This window comes from Schistocerca cancellata, chromosome 3, assembly GCF_023864275.1.
Source record: "Schistocerca cancellata isolate TAMUIC-IGC-003103 chromosome 3, iqSchCanc2.1, whole genome shotgun sequence".
Classification (NCBI taxonomy): Eukaryota; Metazoa; Arthropoda; class Insecta; order Orthoptera; family Acrididae; genus Schistocerca; species Schistocerca cancellata.
This window is the reverse complement of record NC_064628.1, coordinates 280,269,233-280,294,045: the sequence shown is the minus strand read 5'-3', so window position 1 is coordinate 280,294,045 and position 24,813 is coordinate 280,269,233. Positions and strand designations below refer to the sequence as shown.

General features: G+C 41.5%; 1 protein-coding gene across 1 annotated transcript in view; it reads left to right on the top strand.

Annotated features, from left to right (window-relative positions):
- LOC126174941 (protein spartin) overlaps window positions 1-23,836 on the top strand; it is a 130,699-nt gene extending 106,863 nt beyond the window's left edge. The window contains exon 8 of the mRNA XM_049921398.1: window positions 21,775-23,836. Within this exon, the coding sequence (XP_049777355.1) occupies window positions 21,775-21,961 (187 nt within the window). The 3' untranslated portion in view covers window positions 21,962-23,836. The remainder of the gene's footprint in view (window positions 1-21,774) is intronic.
- Window positions 23,837-24,813: the final 977 nt, after the last annotated feature.

The following is a 24,813-nucleotide window of genomic DNA, read 5'->3' as shown; positions in this document are numbered from 1 at the left end:
TCAAACAACTAGTCTAATAATCCACACGCAAAAAACATATTTCTGATTCCCAGTTAAAAAGAGACACAATCTTCTAGAGAGTGTCACCAGTGAGATTGGAATTAGCAATCATGATACTGTTACAGGAGTAGCAGTCACCAAAGCTTGGAAGGCCATCAAGAAAGCTAAGAGAATATTTTGTGGTTAAAGCTGAAAGACATCCACAGTCTGCGTAAATGTATTCTAAATAATTGTGTTGTTTGGAGAGCACTACAGTCTCATAAAAAAGACTGCAGGCAAACTGATAAAGAAAAATTAAAAGCAATATATCTGTGTTTGAAGCCTACAGTAATGTTCGCAGTCAGACCCAGGTGAATATCTTTGTTAACACCAGGAAGTTCTGATTATAGGTAAAGTCAATGAATGGGTCCAAATCTTCCATGCATTCTACTGTGAATCTGTCTGTTGTTGAAACAGAAGACAGCAGAAATATTAAATTCCATATTTAAAGAGGTATTCACACATGAGGATACTATTGTACCAATGTTTGACGACTGTGCGGACTCACAAATGAGAGATATTGATAGTACCATCCCCAGTATTGAAAAACAGTTAAGACTGTTGCAGAATTAGTTCCTTTATAAGATCCTATTTATCAATAGTCCCTTGAGCTCCAAATAATCCCACATGACTGTAAAAGAGCACAGCTCATTCCTATTTACAGAAAGTGTAAGAGATCAGCTGCACAGAATTAAAACAGGTATCACATGCATTAATCTGTTGCAGGATCCTAGAGCCTACTCTCAGTTCAGAGTTTATGAAGTTCTGTTCATTGAAAGAATCAGCACAGATTCAGGAAAAACCACCCAGTGAAACACAGCTTGATTTGTTTATACATAGTGTCATGCAAACAATAGATATAAATGAATGTGTAATTTCTGTGTTCCTGGATTTCCAAAAGATATTCAATACTGTACTATATTGTTGGCTACTATCCGAGACAAGACAAAAAATCACTGACATTGGAACAATGTAATCTCCACCATTTCCTGTACAGAGACTTGCAAAGTACATAGGTATATATGTACATATACATGTACCACCTCCCTTGTGTAAACAAGTCTCAATCCATTTATTGAATAGTCTCTGAAAGCAAAATGTATGTTAGGGGCAGTACAGGCTGGTTTACACAGACCTGCCTAGAGCATTAAAAGTGCATCTGTCATCTGAATGCAGCAACAAACACACCAAGACTATTCCAAACCTCCAGAAAGACCAACAGCTAATAATATACAATAATTCCAGGAGAGTCCACCTTGTATGTTACTGAAGAAAATTCCAGCACAAAGGGCAAATTCTGTGTGCAAGTTTATGGTGTGCAACCTTTTCACTGAAAGTGATGTTTAGTAGACGTCTGTCTAATGATCATGTTCCAGCAACTATTGAAGCCTGGAAGTCAGAAATGTTGAAAGTGCCAAAATTATGCAATGTCAAATTTTTCATGGAAACTGTTGTATATGCCAAAGTAAATAACATGGAAGATATTGAAGTACCACAAAGGTTTCATTATGTTCACAAGAATTCCAATAGATGTAGGAGAATGGATGTTCGATGGCAGCGGTACGGTGAATGCTGAATTTGTTGTGCCTAAAGGCAGTGATTGTTGTAACCTGTGTCTGGTGTGAGCTATACCATTGTAGTACTTTGAGTCTTGTGTACTTGCATTGATACTGTTTATTGCTATAATGTAAAGGAAAAGAAAGAAAACGTTTTTAACTAAAAATGAGGCCGGCCGCAGTGGCAGAGTGGTTCTAGGCGCTTCAGTCTGGAACCGCGCGACTGCTATGGTCGCAGGTTCAAATCCTGCCTCGGGCATGGATGTGTGTGATGTCCATAGGTTAGTTAGATTTAAGTAGTTCTAAGTTGTAGGGGACTGATGACCTCAGATGTGAAGCCCCATAGTGCTCAGAGCCATTTAAACCATTTTTGAACTAAAAATGACACTTGGAGCTGATAATTCATAGAAGCCCATATTCAATGTAGAAAGGGACAGCTGCTGTTCCTAAGCAGTTCAAACCATAGGTATTGTGCTGTATTTTGCATTACATAATAAAATATCTATGAGGAATATTACCATTTTAGTTTCATTATTACTATTCTCTTTGATATTATATAGGTTTGTTTTCAGGTGCTGTGCAAATGCAGATATCCCTGCAAGTCATTATTGTATGAACACAGAGAGCTTGTGGTTGTGCAGTTCTACCAACTCTCTGAAGAGCAACAGGGTATATACTTAATAGGGTGCTTTTAAGTAACTTGTGTTGACAGAAGACGTCACAGTGGATATGATAAGCCCTAAGAGAGCAGGAAGCAAGCCAGCATGTATTGCACAGTACCTAATGCTTCAGGAAGATGCGTGCAAGTATGTAGTAAAAATTTCTTTTTTGAATTTTTTCCCACAACTACAGACTCTTGAAGAGAAACTTGAAAAGGGAGAAACAATGTATGATGACTGTAGAGGAAACATTGCAGGTTTCTCATGCTTATAAAAAAAGTTCAACGATGAAAACATGAATCTAATCAAAGCAGACATTAATAGTTTTCCCAGAGAAGAATGTTACTGCAGCAGAAGAAAGTTAGGTAAAGAAATATTTCAGCCAGAACGTAAATAAAAACCATATGCATGCATCTTTTCAAGAAAAACATGTGGCTTCCTCACTGACTTACAAATATTTTTCTACCATCTTCAAGAAATTCTTCAGCTATGTTTCTTTCAGCAAACCAAGAAAGAGCACGTGTGAACTATTTGATAAGCTGAGTTTGCAAACTAAAGTTATCTCCGATGAATCTGCCAATTCTGCACTGTTAACTCATCATGAAAATGCCAAGAAAGCTCCGGACTTGATGAAAATCGACTTTACAATTTCATAGATGCCCTTAAGTAAAACATGCACTGTGTCCAGAGATTGGCAAGAAGTTTTGTTTACACGTACGTGGACACTCAGCAACATGTTTTACTCAAGACAACTCTCAAATTATAAGTTGGGAATACAAGCTGTTTTGGGCAAATTATTCATGTGCATGTGGCATGGTGACCTAGTTGACCAAGGAGGTAATGAAATGCCATCCTGTGTATTATAGGTTATAGCTATGGGATCATGCACAAAAAGGAACTCATTTTGTGGTGTAATAACTGCATCGGACAGAACAAAAATCGTATAATGTTGATGGCTTCAATTTTGCTTGTTTCAGAAGGTATCTTTGAAAGTGCTGAAATCAAGTATTTAGTATTTGGTCATAGTTACATACCTTCTGATCAAGACTTAGGTATTATAGAGAAAAGGAAAAAAAAGGTTAAAATCATGGTGCCTGAAGAACTGGGAGATATGGTGGCCACAGCTAGAGTAAAAGATCCTTGTAGGTGATCAGCATGGGTGAAGTTGATTTCTTGGATCTGGCTTCCTTAGTTAATACATATCTTATCACCATCTAACTAAAGATAATCAAAGCTTCAGCTAGACACTTTAGTTTAGACAAGAAGGGAAAGATTCTTATGAAAACTCATTGTGATGAAGCAGACTGGACTGAGTTCTCTGTGTTAAAAAAGGGACAGAACTTCAATGACTGCCGCCCTTAGGAAATGTGCACCAGCTTCCACTGCCAAACACATTAAGTGAAGAGAAAAAGAAGGATCTACTTGTTATGATCACGTTTCTTGACGTGGAATATAGAGCATTTTATGAATTTTTGTGTAAGCGATATTAGATTGTAAGAATTTACATGGACATTTAGCATTTTCTTGGTAAAGGAGCATGGCACATTCAGCCTTACCAAAATCTTAAGATTTATGGGGGTCTGTTCCTTTTTAAAATGTGTTTGTGTGAAATGTTAACAGTGATGTCAAATATCAGAATTTATGCAATTTTGTCATATGACGACATGATGGAGACCGTGGCTGTTGTTTGAAGACAAATGTTGATGGTGTTAGGACAGCTGTTTGTAAGCTCTTTGTATGTATCAAAACATGTGGAGCGTGGTAGAAATCATCTCAGTGACAAATCTTAAGTGTTCGGTGAGAAAAATTTACGTGTGCAACAATAAGAATGCAGTGGGAATGCATTTACATCTGTTGGACAAATTTTATGCAAACAAACACTCGAAACCTACGTTTCATGTAAGTCACATGCAACGAAAATATGTAATGCAACCATCTGTGTGTGGCGTGTTTATAATTATGTATTATTTATATTTTAGGACAATTAATCTGTAAAAAACACACCACGTCATAAAGAAAGCATGTAAACTGTCTGAGGATGAATCACAACAATTCGAAACCGGTAACGGTAACCTTTGAATAAAGGAACTGAAAGTAAATTTGTGGCTGGTTGCTGTCCTAACACCATCAACATTTGTCATCAGAATTTATATTTCATTAACTACAAATTGTTTGTAATATAACTTCCGTAAGGTTTCTTCCCAATTTCCTAAATATTTATTTTTGGCACATTCAGCTTGTCCCACTTCCAGTCTTCAATTGTAAATCCAATAAACCACATTCAGATTTATACAATGACTAGTACATTCAAAGATAACACTGGAGAACCTGTATTCTACCAAGGGAGGACATATTTGTTCTTCTGGTGTCCTTCAGTTATCACGAGTTAAAGAGGAAAAAGCTTGTCATTAGAGTTTGGTATCTTAATTGTGTTTTCTAGGGTGACAAAATAATACTTTACAGCCATACTACCCATGCCCATGTAGTTGCTGTTTCCAAGTAGGGCAGCACACTGATAACACACTAGACTTGCATTCGGGAGGACAGCAGTTCAAATCCTTGTCTAACCATCCAATTCATGTATTTTGTGGTATCTCGAAATAACTTATGGCAGTACTGGAACAGTTCCTGTGAAAGTCACTGCCTGATCCATGGCCCACTCTGGTCTTCTCAGAGCTTCTGCTCTCAGCAGAGCATTAAAAAACTAATCTTCCTCCTTTTCTCTAGTGCTTATGTTATAACATCCTGGTACCTGTGATACAAACAAAAGAAGGAGAGAAGTTTTTTAGTTGATCTAAAAGCCAGAGATCATTTTTTATTTTTTGTTATAATATTATGAGCCTAAGAAGTACCTTCTTGGGTACACACTAATGCTATCATGTGATTATGAGTAAAACTTTCAAATTTTGGATGGAGCTAAAAATTATTTTCAGCCGATCTGGTCAGAACAAGCTGATTTACGTCACCATAAGTTAATAGCATCTGATGTTGAATTGACTGTTGCCTGGCTACATTTTTCATTGTTAGTAACGCAACTCAAGGTTCCAACAATATTAGGTAAAGGATAGATTGCTACACACTGTAAAGATGACCTGTTGAGTTGCAAACAGGCAAAACGACTAGATTGTTACACATTATAGCTTTCGACCTAGGCCTCCTTCAGCAACCGCACACGATCACTACCACCGGCAGTTCTGACCAGAATGTGACTGTGAGGTGAATAGCAATCTGGAGTGGGGCAGGCAAAGGAGAGGGATAGCGGGGTATGGGTGGGGGGAAAGAAGGGTGCTGGCAGGATGGGCATGCAGGGCAGCCTGATTAGACTCCCAGGCATAGCTTCAGGAGGTGGGGTGTGGGGTGAAAAACATGGGCAGTGGAAAAGGAGAGGAGCAGAGAAGGGGAAAGGATGGGTGGGTGCATTGGCAGAGAGCAGGACACAATGAGGGTGGGGGATATGAAAAGGGGGCAGGTGACAGGATAGAGGGGGCAGAAACTGTTGGGTGAAGAGTGTGGGGACAGTAGGTTACCATAGATTGAGGTCGGGATAATTTCAGGAGTGGAGAATCCCCTGTAAGGCTAACTCCCATCTGTGCAGTTCAGAAAAGCTGGTGGTGGAGGGGAGGAGCCAGATGGCCCAGATTGCAAAGCAGCTATTGAAATCAAGCATATTATGTTCAGCTGCATGTTGTGTCAGTGGGTGGTGTACTTTGCTCTTTGACATACTTTGCTCTTTGCCATACTTTGCTCTTTGCCATACTTTGCTCTTTGCCATACTTTGCTCTTTGCCATACTTTGCTCTTTGCCATACTTTGCTCTTTGCCATACTTTGCTCTTTGCCATACTCTGGCAGTGGCCATTCATCCTGGTGGACAGCTGGTGAGTAGCTGTACTCATATGAAGGGGGAAAAAAAACTGTGCAGTGGTTGGAGCATGACTGGTATAAGACATGGCTGCATTCACAGCTGCCTCAGGCTTTGATGGGGTAAGATGGGGCTGTGACAGGGCTGGAATAGGAAGTGCTGGGTGCATGGATGGGGCAGATTTTGCATCTGGGTCTTCCATAGCGGGTCTGACCCCTGTGGGAGTGTTATAAGGGATGTACTAGGACATTGTGGAGGTTGGGTGAGTGATAGAACACCACTCATTTCAGGGCATGATCGTAGATAATCAAAGCCCTGATGGAGGATGTGGTTCTGTGTTACAGTCCAGTGTGGTAATGGGTGATGAAGGGGGGCACTCTTTTGTAGCTGGCTTTTAGGGGTGGTGGGAGGATTAGGGGTGTGCGGGGAAATAGCGTGGGATGTATGTTTATGGACTACGTCTGGGGGTTAGTGTCTGTCTGTGAAGGCCTTTGTGAGACTTTCAGCATATTGGAAAAGGGAACGATTTTTTGGTGTGGGAGAGATGGCAAAGATGCAGGTACTGTTGGTGTTTGGTTGGTTTAATGTGGAAAGAGATGTGGATGGAGCCATCAGGGCGGGGCAGGGGGGGGGAGGAGGAGGAGGAGGAGGAGGAGGTGGTGGTGGTGGTGGTCAATATCCAGGAAGATAGCATGCTGGGTTGAAAAGGATCAAATGAAGTGAATGGGAGAGGTGTTGATGTTTTGAAGGAATGAGGGTACGGTGTCTTGGCCCTGAGCCCAAATCATGATGCTATCATCAGTGAACATGAACTAGACCAAGGGTTTGGGGTTTGAGAGGCCAGGAATGTTTTTTGATGGCTCATAAACAGATTGGAATAAGAGGGTGTCATGCAGGTACCAGTGGCTGTGCCACAGATTTGTTTGTATGCCTACCCTTCAGAGGAGAAGTTGTTATGTATTGGGATAAAATTAGTTAGGGGTATGAGGAATAAGGTAGTGGGTTTTGAGTCTGAAGGATGTTGATATAGGTGGTGTTAAAATGTGGCAAGACCGTGGGAATTAGGGATGTTGGTGTATGGGGAAGTGACATCAGCAGTGACCAGTATGTAAAGGGATGGATATGGTGGAGACTTGGTGAAGGAAGTGGTTAGTATCTTTGAGGTGGGAGGCTAGATTATGGGCAGTTGGTTGGAGGTGGTGGTCAATGAGGGCCAAAATCCATTCAGTGGGAGCACAATAACCAGCTAAAATTGTGTGTCCAGTATTGTTGAGTTTTTGAATTTTGGGCAGTGAGTAGAGGGGAGAGGAGGGGTGTCGTAGGGGTGAGGATTCAGTAGAGAGGTTCTGGGAGGGCCTAAGGCTTTAATCAGAGATTGAAGGTTATGTTGGGCTTCTGGGATGGGATCACACTGGCAGAGTTTGTAGGTGTATGAGTGAGACAATTGGCAGGGGCCTTCCACCAGGTAGTCGCTGTGAGTCGTCACGAGATTGGTGGAGCCTTTGTGTGCTGGGAAGATGATTAGGTCAGGAACTGTTTTGAAATTATGTAATACTGTCCTTTCCTTTGCCGAGTACAATGTGGCCTGCGTAACACAGGCTGTCTGAGCTTGGTGATATCAACGACCTTCCCCGAGTCCTCGCTTACTCGGAGCGATGGCACCAGCTCCGGGCTGCACCAGTCTTGCTAGCGCAGCGCCACGTGCTGTGACGTAGCGGTGGAACGTCCTTACTTCAGCTGCGCGTGGCTGGCGGCGCCTGGCTGGCTGGCCGGGCGGCCGCCTCAGCGGTGGACAGCAGGCCGCTGCGCATAGGAGGCTCTAAGGGTTGGATTCCCGGCACTGTCGGCACGAGAAGCGTTCTCACCCACCCCGTCTTCTTCCCTGCTCCTCCTGGTGGCTTGTCCGCGGTGGATGGGCGGAACTGGCTGCAGTCCTCCAGCGTCGTCGGCTCACCTGGTTGTGACGGCGGATGCACAGGGCCTAGGCCCCACACGATCTCGACGACAGCTCACTGATGTGGTCAGCATTGGCAGCGAGCGAGTCTGCCGCGATGTCTGCTAACCCTGAGTTGATGATTGACAGCTACAGCAGAGAGGACCAGAGCTGGTACTGTCCCCTTACGTCTGCTGCTGGATAGCCCATCCTTACTGCAACATATCCTTAATAAAGATTAACATGTCGATCACCGTGCTGAGCGCTAGGCAGTGACCCAGTACACATCTAACTCCAAGTCTGACTGTGAGTGCCTTGTTGCTATCAAAGCTGGCGTATTTAAAGGAAGCACGAGCGATGTCCTGACGTCATGCTTGTTTGTAATGAACGCATTCGTTCCACTTATACTGCTGATTTATCTGTTGTACTCGCCCCTTAGGTGTTCTTGTGACAGAGTTACGTGTTGTTACGGCAGACTTATGCGAAGTTATGAAATGCAGTACAGCTGAAGCTATACCTCTGTCTTGTTGTTGTTGTTGTTGTTGCTGTGGTGGTCTTCAGTCCTGAGACTGGTTTGATGCAGCTCTCCATGCTACTCTATCCTGTGCAAGCTTCTTCATCTCCCAGTACTTACTGCAACCTATGTCCTTCTGAATCTGCTTAGTGTATTCATCTCTTGGTCTCCCTCTATGACTTTTACCCTCCACACTGCCCTCCAATGCTAAATTTGTGATCCCTTGATGCCTCAGAACATGTCCTACTAACTGGTCCCTTCTTCTTGTCAAGTTGTGCCACAAACTCCTCTTCTCCCCAATTCTATTCAATACCTCCTCATTAGCTATGTGATCTACCCATCTAATCTTCAGTATTCTTCTGTAGCACCACATTACGAAAGATTCTCTTCTCCTCTCTATTTATCGTCCATGTTTCACTTCCATACATGGCTACACTCCATACAAATACTTCCAGAAACGACTTCCTGACACTTAAATCTATACTCGATGTTAACAAATTTCTCTTCTTCAGAAACTCTTTTCTTGCCATTGCCAGTCTACATTTCATATCCTCTCTACTTTGACCATCATCAGTTATTTTGCTCCCCAAATAGCAAAACTCCTTTACTACTTTAAGTGTCTCATTTCCTAATCTAATTCCCTCAGCATCACTTGATTTAATTTGACTACATTCCATTATCCTCGTTTTGCTTTTGTTGATGTTCATCTTATATCCTCCTTTCAAGACGCTGTCCATTCCATTCAACTGCTCTTCCAAGTACTTTGCTGTCTCCGACAGAATTACAATGTCACCGGCGAACCTTAAAGTTTTTATTTTTTCTCCATGGATTTTAATACCTACTCCAAATTTTTCTTTTGTTTCCTTTACTGCTTGCTCAATATACACATTGAACAACATCGGGGAGAGGCTACAACCCTGTCTCACTCCCTTCCCAACCACTGCTTCCCTTTCATGACCCTCGACCCTTATAACAGCCATCTGCTTTGTGTACAAATTGTAAATAGCCTTTTGCTCTCTGTATTTTATCCCTGCCACCTTCAGAATTTGAAAGAGAGTATTCCAGTCAACATTATCAAAACCTTTCTCTAAGTCTACAAATGCTAGAAACGTAGGTTTGCCTTTTCTTAATCTAGCTTCTAAAATAAGTCGTAGAGTCAGTATTGCCTCACGTGCTCCCATATTTCTACGGAATCCAAACTGATCTTCCCCGATGTCGGCTTCTACCAGTTTTTCCATTCGTCTGTAAAGAATTTAAGTTAGTGTTTTGCAGCCATGACTTATTAAACTGATAGTTCGGTAATTTTCACATCTGTCAACGCCTGCTTTCTTTGGGATTGGAATTATTATATTCTTCTTCAAGTCTGAGGGTATTTCGCCTGTCTCATACATCTTGCTCACCAGATGGTAGAGTTTTGTCAGAACTGGCTCTCCCAAGGCTGTCAGTAGTTCTAATGGAATGTTGTCTACTCCCGGGGCATTGTTTTGACTTAGGTCTTTCAGTGCTCTATCAAACTCTTCACGCAGTATCATATCTCCAATTTCATCTTCATCTACATCCTCTTCCATTTCTATAACATTGCCCTCAAGTAAATCGCCATTGTATAGACCCTCTATATACTCCTTCCTCCTTTCTGCTTTCCCTTCTTTGGTTAGAACTGGGTTTCCATCTGAGCTCTTGATATTCATACAAGTGGTTCTCTTTTCTCCAAAGGTCTCTTTAATTTTCCTACAGGCAGTATCTATTTTACCCCTAGTGAGATAAGCCTCTACATCCTTACATTTGTCCTCTAGCCATCCCTGCTTAGCCATTTTGCACTTCCTGTCGATCTCATTTTTGAGACATTTGTATTCTTTTTTGCCTGCTTCATTTACTGCATTTTTATATTTTCTCCTTTCATCAATTAAATTCAATATTTCTTCTGTCACCCAAGGATTTCTACTAGCCCTCATCTTTTTACCTTCTTGATTCTCTGCTGCTTTCACTACTTCATCCCTCAAAGCTACCCATTCTTCTTCTACTGTATTTCTTTCCCCCATTCTTGTCAATTGTTCCCTTATGCTCTCCCTGAAACTCTGTACAACCTCTGGTTTAGTCAGTTTATCCAGGGCCCATCTCCTTAAAGTACCACCTTTTTGCAGTTTCTTCAGTTTTAATCTACGGTTCATAACCAGTAGATTGTGGTCAGAGTCAACATTTGCCCCTGGAAATGTCTTACAATTTAAGACCTGGTTCCTAAATCTCTGTCTTACCTGTTGTGAATTGGCAGGAGCCAATTCACGGATTTTGGAGGAAGCCGAAAGGCACGCGTTTAAGCTCACGCAGGCTGGCGTGAGGTCTGGAAAATGTCAAGGAATTATAGTAGCCAAGAATAGTACATAGCTTCTGGAATACTTAACTTTAATCCATAATTGGAGAACATCGCTCTTGATTGTACATGCTTCACAAGATAAATAGCAAAGGATATGGCGCCTTGCTAGGTCGTAGCAAATGACGTAGCTGAAGGCTATGCTAACTATCGTCTCGGCAAATGAGAGCGTAATTTGTCAGTTCCATCTCTAGCAAAGTCGGTTGTACAACTGGGGCGAGTGCTAGGACGCCTCTCTAGACCTGCCATGTGGCGGCGCTCGGTCTGCAATCACTGACAGTGGCGACACGCGGGTCCGACGTATACTAGCGGACCGCAGCTGATTTAAAGGCTACCACCTAGCAAGTGTGGTGTCTGGCGGTGACACCACATTACCATTATATAATCTATCTGAAACCTGTCAGTATCTCCAGGGTTCTTCCATGTATACAACCTTACAACCTTCTTTCATGATTCTTTAACCAAGTGTTAGCTGTGATTAAGTTATGCTCTGTGCACAATTCTACCAGGCGGCTTCCTCTTTCATTTCTTAGCCCCAATCCATATTCACCTACTATGTTTCCTTCTCTCCCTTTTCCTGCTCTTGAATTCCAGTCACCCATGACTATTAAATTTTCGTCTCCCTTCACTTCTCTGTATTACACTCTACGAAAGTCTCCGTCTAACACAAACTCGTGTGCTAAGCAATTCTCTCTCGCCTGTTGTGTAACCAGGCCATTGCCCCTACGGGACGACACATTCCGATACATGTGCAATCCTCTTACCTTTTGGCTAACCTACTGCCTCTCGCTCTCGGCATAGGCAACGAAACTTTGACAATATTCCACGTTTCCAACTCTTTACTATTCCCCGACACTACACATCCCCCTCCTTTAAGAAAATTCGTCCCGAATTTTACAATTCTGCACTTGCTGGTTGTGCACGCCATACTTCCTTATACTCTACAGGTATCTTACAACTACTCCTTCAGCACTGTCAAACTTTTCTTATCCGCTAATAATCTATTTACACTTAATACTGATTCCAATCTTATCATTGGTTATCTATTTGTATTACGTTTCATTATTCCCGATCCATCACATAGGTATTTGATGTATGGTTGTTATTTCAGAATGAGACATCTTTTTCCGTATACAAAAGTAAGTTGCACGAATAAACACTAGAACTAAGATTATGCTAGTCGTTGACACACCAAATATAATTGTGTTTTGCTTAAGTTTCTCCCGATATTGCTGGACGTGATGCAGTAGTTGATTAACGGAGATCTGCTCTTTTTCTGAGATAATCAGGCTATTGAAAGATTGTAGCAGTGTGGGATCCAAGGACTCGTTAATGATAGTTAGGTTTTGGTGAGCGCAACATGTGTGTTGGTTCCTCTGGATAATACAAGATAGGCTGTGTCACGTTAATCATTGTTGTACCCATGAAAGTAGCTGGTAGGTGAAAATGCTTCCCCACTATTTCACATCCAGTGCCATTAATCAATAACCCACTGCCCCACAATGCAAGCTTTGATATATCTGTCAATCTACCATTTCTGTAACAAGTGGCAACTACGGTCTCTAGTTCGAACACAGAGTAAATCCAAGGTTCCCCAAGTTTCTGAAATTTCGGTCTCGGAAGTAACACCTTCTTTTCGCATTCTAAGGTTCCCATATTCCCCAAGAACAACTGCATCTCACACGAATGATTGTGGGTTGCCACCTCCTTTGCTGGACAAATAAAACACTTCCCCTGAAACAGTCTGTCAAATCTTCCGTAGACATTACCACATGAGTACTCCTCCGTCTTGACACTAACAACATTTCCCAAGTTTGCGCTTGGACCCACTTCCCAAGTGCACCCCATCTAATTGGATATGGGTGTACTGTATAACACTGGTACCGCAAATTGATACCCATCACTGGTATTTGCACTTCTACATGTATACTTGCGGGATCCGTAATTACTCTCACTTTAGACATGCGATAGAATAACGGTAAATTTCGCTTCGCCAGAGGCACGGCATGACACACTCCTTCCAAGAATTCTTTCTGCGCTTTCAGCAACGCCTTCAGCATCTGATCTGGACCTAACAAAGTGGCACTCAATTGCCCATGCACTGCGTGATGCATAGCTTCATATAACGCTTCCAATTCGACACGCGCATCATCCACCCTGTCTGCTAATGCCCTCAATAAAGCTGCTACTTGTATTTTCCCGTCTATTCGGCTCAATCTCACCTGTATGGCCTCTATATCCCCATTCAACACTTTCCTGATATTTTCTGCATACCGTTCGAGGTCTGACGTCAACTCCCGCACTGTTCTAGTGATGTTCAATATCCCCTGCTCCATGTTACCTATACGTGTCGTGTGCCAATCCACTTTTGACTTTGTCTCCTCCGCCAACTCCTGCACTGACCCCACCGTCCTATTTAAGCTCCTTACACCTTCCTCGTCCGCGGTTCCAAACACTGTTTTCAGCAATTTTCCCCCTGCATCCAACCACTCTCATTTCCTGCGAACGAGCATTTGCGGGACCACTTCCATTACTTGTTGCAGCTGCCTTCTCAGCTTTTCGTATGAGAGCTTCAATTCCTGATACTCGTTCCGTATGTCTTGAAACCCTTCTCCGTGGCCTCCTGAACGCGCTGTAAACCTATCCTGTAGTGTCCGTACATCATTCCTCACTCTCCATATATTATACGTGAACACAATTGTCCACCTACGGCTTGAAAATACCACATCTAATTGTCTTGCAAAGAAAATTCCCTTATCTAGTGGTTGCACCTGCACCACCTCTCCTCTGCAACAGTGTAGCAGCACCAGTCTGACGAAAAGTTTCCCAGGTCACATCCTGGCACAGCACCTGAAGGAAAAGGAAGCCATGTCAATCGCTCCCTTCCTTATCACATCTAAAACACACAAATGACAAGTAAAAACTACACATACCCTATTACCTAATAACAATAAACACGACATGTTCCTCCCCGAGGACACTTAATCTACTTATCCCTAGACCTAAGTGCGTAAGGAACGTTCCTCTGCTGTTCTTTTAGCTTCAGTACCCTCACACCCTTTGTTACTGCTGGAGGAATCTGCGATAATGCATTCACTGCGCTCTTAAATGGCTTAATCCTACTCACATGAACTACTGACGACTTGATTGGTAACTGCAACTTTACGTTCACTGGGGACACTATGTCATTTACCTGATACGGTCCAGAATATTTCATCAAAAACTTCTTCATTTTACCCTTTGGAACATAAGGATTAGCCAGCAATTCCCATTGGCCAATTCTGTATTGCGGCAGTTTACCTGTTCTTTGCCCAATACTCTGTTGTTTCTCCAAAGCTTTAGTATTAGCACGCCGTACCCTTTGCCAAATCTCTCTCAATTTCTTGGCGAAATTCTTCACTGACTCATCCTGTGAACCTACCTGAAGTTTGAACACATCAAATGGTGATGGCATTTTCCGACCTTAAATTACCTCATACGGAGAGAGTTCCTGTATGAACTTTCACGTTATATGCGCTTTTCAACAGATTTAAATACATGTCCCAATCTGTGTGTTCTGAGTTTACATAATGACTAATCATCCTAACTAACATCCTATGAACCCGTTCTGTTCGGCCATTTGACTGAGGATGAAATGGGCTTGTCCGCAATTTCTTAACTTTCAATAAACGGCATAATTGCTTCATCAGCTCCGACATAAAGTTACTATCCTGATCTGTAATTATAGTATCAGGCACACCATACTTCAGCAACCAGTTATTTACTAAGGCTTGCGCAACAGTGCTTGACTTCTGATCTGGAATAGCTACCATTACCAGGTATCGGGAAAAGTGATCTAATATTGTTAATACGTATCGATTATCCGCTTGGGTCTTGTTAAATGCTCCGATTACATCTAATCCGATTAATACGAACAGATGATCCGCTTCAGGTAGTCTCTATAACTGAATTTTCTGATGACTTAAATCTGCTCTCTGCGCACACGGTATACAATTTTGCACATACTGCTCTACATCATTGCGACGTGTCTTCCACCAAAACCTTTCAGCTGCCCATCTATCAGTCATTCTTTTACCACCATGACCCGACAATACATGGTCGTGCGCTTGTTTCAGCACTTCTTCCCTCAGCGACTCCAGTACTACGACGGGTAGTCCGCACTTCATCTTCCTGCAAAGCAACCCATCCTGCATTTCAAACTGCGGTTGCGTTCGGAACAATTGACACTCTCTGTCAATGGCTTGCGCCTTTATCCGCTCCTTCTCACTTATGCCCACAACTTGTACAGCTGCTATTTTTCTACTAAGCGCGTCTGCATTCGTATGTTTTACCCCTGGTTTGTGAATTACATAGTAGTCAAATTCACTTAGTTTCAGTGCCCATCTCGTTAAACGACTCGAAGGATCTTTCAACCCCAACAACCACTTCAATACTGCGTGATCTGTAACCACCTTGAACTTACGCCCATATAAATAACAGCGAAAATACAAGATACCGTAAATTACTGCTAACATTTCTTTCTCTGTAGTTGAATAATTCTTCTCTGCCTTATTCAGTTGCCTGGAAGCATAAGCCACTGGATGTTCCTGTCCATTAACCCTCTGAGAAAGAATACAACCTACAGCAATATTACTAGCATCACAAGATAGTATGAACTCTTGTTCGAAATCAGGAAGTATCAACACTGGGTCTTATGTTAGTATCTGTTTGAGCTTCTCGAATGCCTCCTGACACCGTGCTGTCCATTCAAACTTAACACCTTTCTTTAGCAATCTCGTTAATGGATGTGCAATTTCTGTGAACCCCTTTACATATCATCTGTAGTAATTACATAAACCGACATCTTGCTGAACTTGTTTAGTGGTCTGTGGTACTGGAAAACCACGCACAGCCGATGTTAGACGAGGATCCGTTCTTACCCCATCCTGACTGATAATATGTCCAAGATAAGTCACTTGCATCTGAGCAAACTGACATTTCTCGACATTAAGCATAAGATTTGCCACTCTTAGCCTACTAAATACTTCGTTCAGTCGTTCCACATGCTCTTCTATATTATGCGAAAAAGTAACAATATCATCGAGGTATACCATAGCAATCTTCGGCTTCAGTCCCCAAAGCGCACCATCTAACAGACGCTGGAAAGTAGCAGGAGCATTTTTCAACCCAAATGGCATTCTGCGATACTAAAAGTGACCAAGGCTTGTTGTAAAGGCCGTCTTTGGTCTATCCTCGGGACTTACTTCTATCTGATGGTACCCACTCTTTAGATCTAGTGTCAAAAAATATTTACACCAACCCAGGTTGTCCAATGTTTCTGTGATGTTCTGTATTGGATACGCATCTGTTACAGTTCGTGCGTTCAAAAAATGATAGTCACAACAAAACCTATACTTTTAGTACCGTCCAATGACTTCTTAGGAACTACCACTGTTGGCAGACCATGGGCTTTCACTGTTCTCTATAATACTGTCCCATAGCTGTTGATTAATAAATTCTTCCACTAGTGGTTGTAGGTGTTTCACTATCCTGTATGGTTTTCTATAGACCGGCGGACTATTGCCAGTTGGTATACGGTGCTGTGTAATAGAAGTTGCTGGTAATAGACCTTCTGAATTAAACAAATCTAAATACTCTAATAACAAAGCTTCCTTAGCTTTCCGATCACCATTCTCCAAATGATGAATCTTATCACGTAGTACAGATGCCTTGACGGTTTGCTTGGCGTTATAATCACCTTGGGATTCACCTGTATCCTAATCGTCGAGTATTTCCAAACTTGCTACCACTAAACCCTTTGGGAGATCCACTTCATCTGACCCAAAATGATCTACACTGACCGGACTCATCAGTTCCCCATTTATATCCGTTACGCGCGCAATGCTCCTCCTAATAAAACAATGCATTTCATCCAATGCTTCATTGCTCTGCAGTGGCTCCACCACACATAGTCTCTGCTGTGGTTCATCGGTACCTAATGACAACCAAACTAACTTCCCTGTACTCGAAGGCACTTTGACATGCGTAATCATCTTAAATGCCCTTGTATGCAGTTCAATTGGTGACATCTTAGCAATGGATGCACCTTGCAACGTAAAAACATTTACAGCTGTTGTACCCATTGAAAACAAGTTTCCACTAAGTTCAACTGTACACTGTGAAAGACTAATTTTGGCATGGTGTTTATCGAGAAAGTCCAGTCCAAGAATTACAGAATACCCTTGTCCCACAGTTGGCAACACTTCCATTTGCTCTCCGAACTCTACAGTTCCAATCTGAAAAACAAGCTGTGTTGTACCCAATGATTGCAACTCATTATTCCTTACACCACGTAATCTATACCTAAGAGTACCTAGTCTTCTCCTACCCACGAGGTCTAGACTAGCAACAGATACATGTGCCCCTGTATCAATCAAAAACTTACATCTGTTATTCCTTACAACACCCATCAAGCAACAATCCGTCCCTGTACTGGTTTTCATTGTACTTCTGCTTACCGGGAATGTCTTCCGACGGACGAAACACTCCCGTTCCCGTTTAACGCTTTTTCCTGTTTATTCCTGTTACCATTCTGCTTACTACGACACTCATTCGCCTTGTGACCGTAGCGTTTACAAGCTGTGGCTGTCTGCATTGAGCCTTCATGTGACCTTTGCTCCCACAACTGAAACAATTCCTCTATGACGCAAAGATGCGTTTATCACTGCGAACCCTTTTTGCAATGTCTATCTCCTGCAGATGCGTTGCAATAAGCAGTGCTGCAGCTAAATCCCCAGGATTCTCCATCCTAACCCTATTATACTAGAAAATTCTGCAGGAATTCCTCTGAGGAATACATTGAGGGCTCTGTTTTCTGCCTCTTGTGATCCGCATCGGGATTACCCGATAATTCATAGGTCTGCGAATTAATTTTCTGTATCCTATCTGAAAAAGACTCCACTGTCTCATTGATGTTCTCTGTCAAATTAGCTAACTTCTCCCTAAAAAATCTTGCACTATTCTGCTTACAATATCTTTGTCGTAACCCATCTGCCAATTCTTCAAACGTGCTCGCCTTACTAAGTGTCTTATGGGACATCACGAACGTCTTGGCTTCCCCTGCAACTCGCAAATTTTCCATACGTAACGTAGTTACGTCCGACCAATTGCTCATTGCAGCTGTTGCCAAAACATCGTTAATGAACGCTGTGACATCCTCTGTTGTTTTACCCAAGAAAGGCATGATCAGGTTAGCTTCTGAAGGATATATTGCAAGGTTGGACATTGCTACTGACTTGCACTCACTTGAGCCCGTTTGCGACTCTTCTGCCGAACGCAAGGTCTCCATTTGCATCATTAATTCTACATGACGTAACTTATGCTGCGCATTCTCTTCTAACAATTTTGAGACTTGCTCCGTCAGAGCAGCTATACTCATTTCAGTACTAACGGATCTTGTTTCCAGCATGATTTGTGCAAATTACCAACAACTTACTCTATACTGAATTTACTCCTCAGAACAATAACTACACTAGCTACTCAACTCCTTTGTCACAGTTCAGCACTACACACAAGAAGACAAACAAGACTCACAATGCACAACTAAACAAAATTAATCTTTCCACCTTGTTATTGCCCAGCGACACTCTCTACAATTGTGCCCTGCGTGACCAAACCGTCTACAAATTGAACATTCTACTGGTACAAACTTTGTGCATGGCTCCCCGTGCCCCGTTAAATTACACACAGTACATCTGACTAGTACCAAGTACGTTTCCCAACTGTTCCCCTTAAACTCAGATAAATCTGCTGTTTCCGCAGGTCTCACAAAGTGCACTCCCAACAAAGAACGTGCATCCATAGTTATTAACAAAAATTGCCTTGTGCACATACCACAAGGCTGCGTAGAGTCGACAGTTCTGACCGCAACTCTGTGGTGTCAGTCCTGCAGTGGCGGTGTCGACGACTCCAGATACCAGGTCTGCAGGCCAGTGCTGTAGTGGGCGGTTTGAACAAGCGGTGGGTGCGAGGACTTCTGACACCAAATCTGTAGGTGCCCCGGTGGTCCCGGTCGCCTACAGTGGACTGGAAACTGAGCGATGACCTCTCCAGTTGTCAGGATGCTAGGAAATGACTGTGGATGGGTCAGAAACGCCAAAGAAACATTATTAATTAATGACACTTTTATTCCTGCCGAGTGCAATTTGGCCCGCGTAACACAGGCTGGCTGAGCTTGGTGATATCAATGACCTTCCCCAAGTCCTCGCTGACTCGGAGCGATGACACCAGCTCCGAGCCACACCAGTCTTAATAGTGCAGCGCTGTGTGCTGTGACGTAGAAGTGGAACGCCCTTACTTTGGCCGCGCATGGCTGGCGGCACACGGCTGGCCGGGCGGCTCGGCGGCAGACAGCAGGCCGCTGTGCCTAGGAGGCTCCGGGCTGGAGTCCCGGCGCTGTCGGCATGAGAAGTGTTCTCGTAGTGCAGAGTGTACTCTATCCCACCCCGTCTTCTTCCCTGCTCCTCCCGGTGGCTCGTCCGCGGTGGACGGGCGGAACTGGTTGCAATCCCCCAGTGTCGTCGGCTCACCTGGTTGTGACGGCGGATGCACAGGGCCTAGGCCCCCGCATCATCTCGACGACGGCTCACAGCCGATTTGGTCAGCATTGGCGGTGAGTGAGTCTGCCACAATGTCTGCTAATCCTGGGTTGATGATTGACAGCGGCAGCAGAGAGGAGTAGAGCTGGTAATGTCCCCTCAGGTCTGCTGCTGGATGGGCCGCAACATCTCCTTAATAAAGATTAACATGTCGATCACTGAGCTGAATGCTGTGCAGCGACCCAGTACACATCTAACTCCAAGTCTACCTGTGAGTGCCTTGTTGCTATCAAAGCTGGCGTATTTAAAGGAAGCACGAGCAATGTCCTGACGTCATGCTTGTTTGTAATGAACACATTCGTTCCACTTATACTGCTGATTTATCTGTCATACTCGCCCCTTAGATGTTCTTATGACAGGGTTACGTGTTGTTACAGCAGACTTACGCGAAGTTATGAAATGCAGTACAGCTGACGCTATACCTCTGTCTTACACTCTACGAAAGTCTCCGTCTAACACAAACCCGCGTGCTAAGCAATTCTCTCTCGCCTGTTGTGTGTAACAAGGCCATTGCTCCTGCATGACGACACATTCCAATACATGTGCAATCCTCTTACCTTTTGGCTAACCTACCGCCTCTGGCTCTCGGCATAGGCAGTGAAACTTTGACAATATTCCACGTTTCCAACTCTTTACTATTCCGCGACACTACAGGACTGAAACTTCTGTAGGGATGAGGATTGGTGGAAAGGTTAACAACAATTTTTTAGAGTTGTTTATGCACTTGATTTGGAGTGTGGGTAGGAAGTTTTGGGGGATGTGGTAAGCTGAAAAGGTCTGCTAGGTGGTGTCTTGGTGCTATGAGGTGTTGAAGAGGACGAACACTGTGGGTAGTATAGGTAGTTGGATAGTGGTGCCCCAAGGCAGTAGGATGTATAATTTATGGAGGTGGCATCTGGAATGCCCTTCCAGATGTTGGAGAGCAAGGGATTCAATTTTAGAAATCTGCTTCAAATAAATTCCAGTTCTTTATAGCAATCACATTTACATGTGCCTTAATCCAAATTACACATTTCAAGTTTGAAACAATTTTTCATATTGCACAAAAACTTTGAAATTCTATTCAAGACTGCCCTGCAAACACTCCCTGAATATCGACTCCATACTGATCTGTATGGTTTCTGCTGTAGAGCCATTTATAATGTACTAACAATCAAAATTTTCTAAAGCACTATTACATTCAAGAAGCTAGAACTGATAATTAATGTTTTGTAAAAAGTTTACCACAGTTTAATGTTTTGCAGAACTAAAGAAAAATTTTTGGTACAGTAACAGTGCTGCTTAAATTACATTTTTAACATGAAAATTAATGAAATAGCATCATTGAACAACCACTTTACAATAGTCTTTATTTACATTTTAGGTATTGCTATTTTCCTTACCTACATTTAATCAGTGTCTGTGTGTATTGTGGATAATTGTACAATTAACCCCTTATGTGTAAAACAAATAATAATACCCAATTCTATGCAGTTATGATAGGCAGTGTTTCTAAAATGTTCTAAAGGAAATAAATCTGCACAAAAATTAATTATGCAAAGGTTGAAATTGTGTCCGCATGATACAAAAGTAGAAATAAAATGTATATGTAAGTGGAAAGAGGAATGAGCAAATTAGCAGATACTTATAATATATATGAAAAATATGTGACTACTGTATTGAATTGATAATCAGTCCTGGTATTGGTAACTGCATAATGTTATTTCCCAGTCAGCCACATCGCAATACCTTACCCTCATTTTGTTCTGTATGTGACAAGTGTCGTACAGAAGAGATTAAAAAATACTTTGTTTTTCCTTGTGATTTTTTTCTTTGTCCATAAATTAAGCTCTTCATTGTTAGAATGTTTTTGTATGTCACTTCTATTTCCCATACTTTAATGGGCAGGTAATTCATGTTGTGATGTATCAGTTTTTCACCATTTAAAAAATTAGAGTTAACAGTGCATCAGTTCTCACATATATTCTCTTCAAGCAGGGTAGGAAATTCCCTTTGTCAGTGACTGTGTCATATTTAACCCAAGTCACATAGTAACTGTTTTCCAGATGTGTTTATAAAGACAGTTGTTTTTCCTGCAAAAGTAAATGTTGGCTATATGTCCTTTCTTACACAATGCAGTCATGCATCATAGTTGAAGTATAATCTGTCCAGATGGAACTGATTTTTTTATTGTAATTGTAAGACCATATATATAAACAATTTTTTCCAGATATGGCAACTCTGCTGGTCAGGTCACAGGTGAAGCTCTGGATGCTGTTGGAAACGTCTGGATAGCTGGTCGTGATATCAGACATCTTTCACCTAAAGGGCTTGCAAAGACAACAGCTATTGGTGCCAGTAAAGGTGTTGTGGAAGCCACTGGGCATTTGCCAGGACCATCAAGTAAAAAGGAATGATTACTCTTGGGTAGTCTTCAAATAAGTCAGTTATTATCAGAGAATCAAAGGCATGCTGCTTACAATTTGGCTTTCCTTTGTGTTGAATGATTTAAAATTACTTTTTTCTTGGTTCACTTGAAGTGACTGCAAGGCATTAATAATTTTGTAATGGTGGACTTACTGTTGACATTGTATAGTTGCTTTTATCAGACTTTACAGCGCACAGTTTCATAAATCTGCCTTGTATGTACATTTGTATTGTTATACTTTGATTACAATAACTTTGTGATTGACATTAAGCAAGACAGTCGGCAAGGGCTGAGATGTCAGTAAACTACAGTTCTTTTTATGGTTCCACATGCTCACTGTTTAGTAGGTAACTACAGAACCCTCATAAGTGATCCAGATTATATGATGTGGAAGAGGGAGGAATAGCTGGCCATTGATATCTGTCAATCACAAGTCACTTTATTGAAGCTGAACTGATGGCAAGGGGGGGGGGGATGTTATAAATTTCATTCATTGATATTTCATAATTATTTGAACTGTTTTCTCACACTGGAGTTACATTATGTCGTGGGTGATCTTTAAACTGGTGTTGTACTAAGAAATATAAGGCACCTAAGCTATGATAAATCTCTTCTGAATACAAACAGGTAATAAATTTCTAGGATATGGTCAGGGAAATTACATAACTTTTTAGTATTCCTTGTGTAATAAGCACTGAGGAAAGAAGAGGTGCTGTTACAATATTTTTGCAAGTGGCAAATTTCTATGCTGTACCTCCTCATCATTGTTTGAATGTTTACTGTATTGAGAAGAAACTGATAGCATTAAGTTGTGTTAATTATGAAGACTTTTTCCAGCTGTATGTGAAAGGAAAGGCAGTGCACGGTAATCCACCTTCTTTTTATTTTGCAATATGTACTGCGGTTATTACAGTGTGATAGTAGCTAATCTGTAATATTTTTACACCCTGTAGCTATTTCAATTCTCTTTATTATGCAGAAAATAGTTTCTGTTCTGTGATATTTTCTCTGGAAATCTCATATGTGTAGTAAGTACGAGTTGTGTTGGTTAACTGGATGTTCCTTTTGTGGTTTTCAATTATGTTAATGTTGATTGACATAGTCACTTGTCATTTTAAAATATAGTAAAATATAAAAATTTCTATTTTTATGTTGAAGGGGTACTTGTTAGAGCTATAAAAATAATTTTTAAGAGAGTCTAGTATAATGAAAGAGGAGTGGTAAAATTAGAATTGGACAGTCGTGAGCTTTATGAAAAGTGTATATGTGAAACTTAAGCCAGAGTTTTAGTGCAGCTAATATTTCACTGGGTGGTCATTCGAATATTTCACTCAGTATGTGAAATACACATTGTACTGGAGTACATGTACTTGCTTGTGTGAAGACAATATATTTATCACGACAAACTTAAGAGTACTTATACTATTTTGTAATCAGTCAAAATGCTTTTTACTTAGAATAGATATCTCCTCACTGCATATTATTGGCGCAGCTCACACTGACCAGATGCAGTGAATGCAGCTTCTGTAAAAAAGGACATTATTTTCTTCACATATTTTATTCATACATACCATGCTGACCATCATCAGCACTTCTAGTTATTTCCTGAGTTTAGTCTGGATCCAAGCTGCTGACAACTCAAAACTCTTGTCATTTTTAAACCAAACGTTGTATGCTTACTTTTATTTAATTAATGTGTTGTTGTTTTCATAAAATGTACATCTTATTCAAATCTGCACTCCTTCTGCATTGTACTTATTGCACTGTTGCTGGTGCTGAATTTGAATACTCGATAAGTTTTTGCTCCATATGCTACTGTACTGTTAGTGTCTGTCATGTTAAGTTACCAAATTCTGTACTCAAAAGTCTGAAGAACTTCCTAAATTTGGCATATTTCTCAAATAAAACAGAGAAAACAGCCATAGTTTCTGCAGTAATACTCATTATTACATGTATCTTTCATGACTGCAGAAGTACGTGCTGTTTTCTCCAAACCATTCAAGGGATACAGCAAATGTGAGGAGTTTTTCAGACATTTGGATTCAAAAATTGGTAACCCTATCCAATAATCATTACTAATTTTTGCATATTTCAATCTGAATGAGGTGTCACAGTGGTAAGAACTAGACATATCTTCAGGAAGATGGCAGTTCAAACTTCTTTCTAGCCATTGACATATAGATGTTCCATATATCCATATACCCAATCAAATAAGGCAAGTTCCAGGATGTTCCAGAAGGCCCCTTTTCAGGCACAGCCAATTGCCTTCTCTGTCTTACCCTAATCCAAGATTGTGCTTCGTCTCTAATGACCATTTAGTCAATGTGATGTTATGCTGTATTTACTTCCTTCTGGTTTTCATTTGACCTCTGTAAGTGTCCCAGTTGTTGAGATTGTGTGTTACAGGATAACATTATGTACTAAGTCATCAAGTAAATAAACATGTTTGAGTGATCCCAATATTGTGTTGCTATAAAGGACCGGCAACTCATTTGATTTAATGTTTATTTAGTCTTCTGACTATTATGAAAAGGACAGATTGCTACTCACCATATAGTGGAGAATTTGAGTTGCAGACAGGCATGACAAAAAGACTGCTAAACAAGTAAGCTTTCAAATAGCCATAAAAGAGAAACAGGCAAAAGCCTACCTTGTGAAGGTTTACAGTAATGTAACACCACAAGCCAATAATGGTAATAAATGAGAACTCTCATAAGGAAATATCAAATGTGGCCTTTGAAAATACAGGTTCTCTCCACAACATAAAAAATCATCTGGAGAAGGAAAGCACACTGTTAAAATATATAAACCATGACTATACAACAGAAACAAGCGAATTGT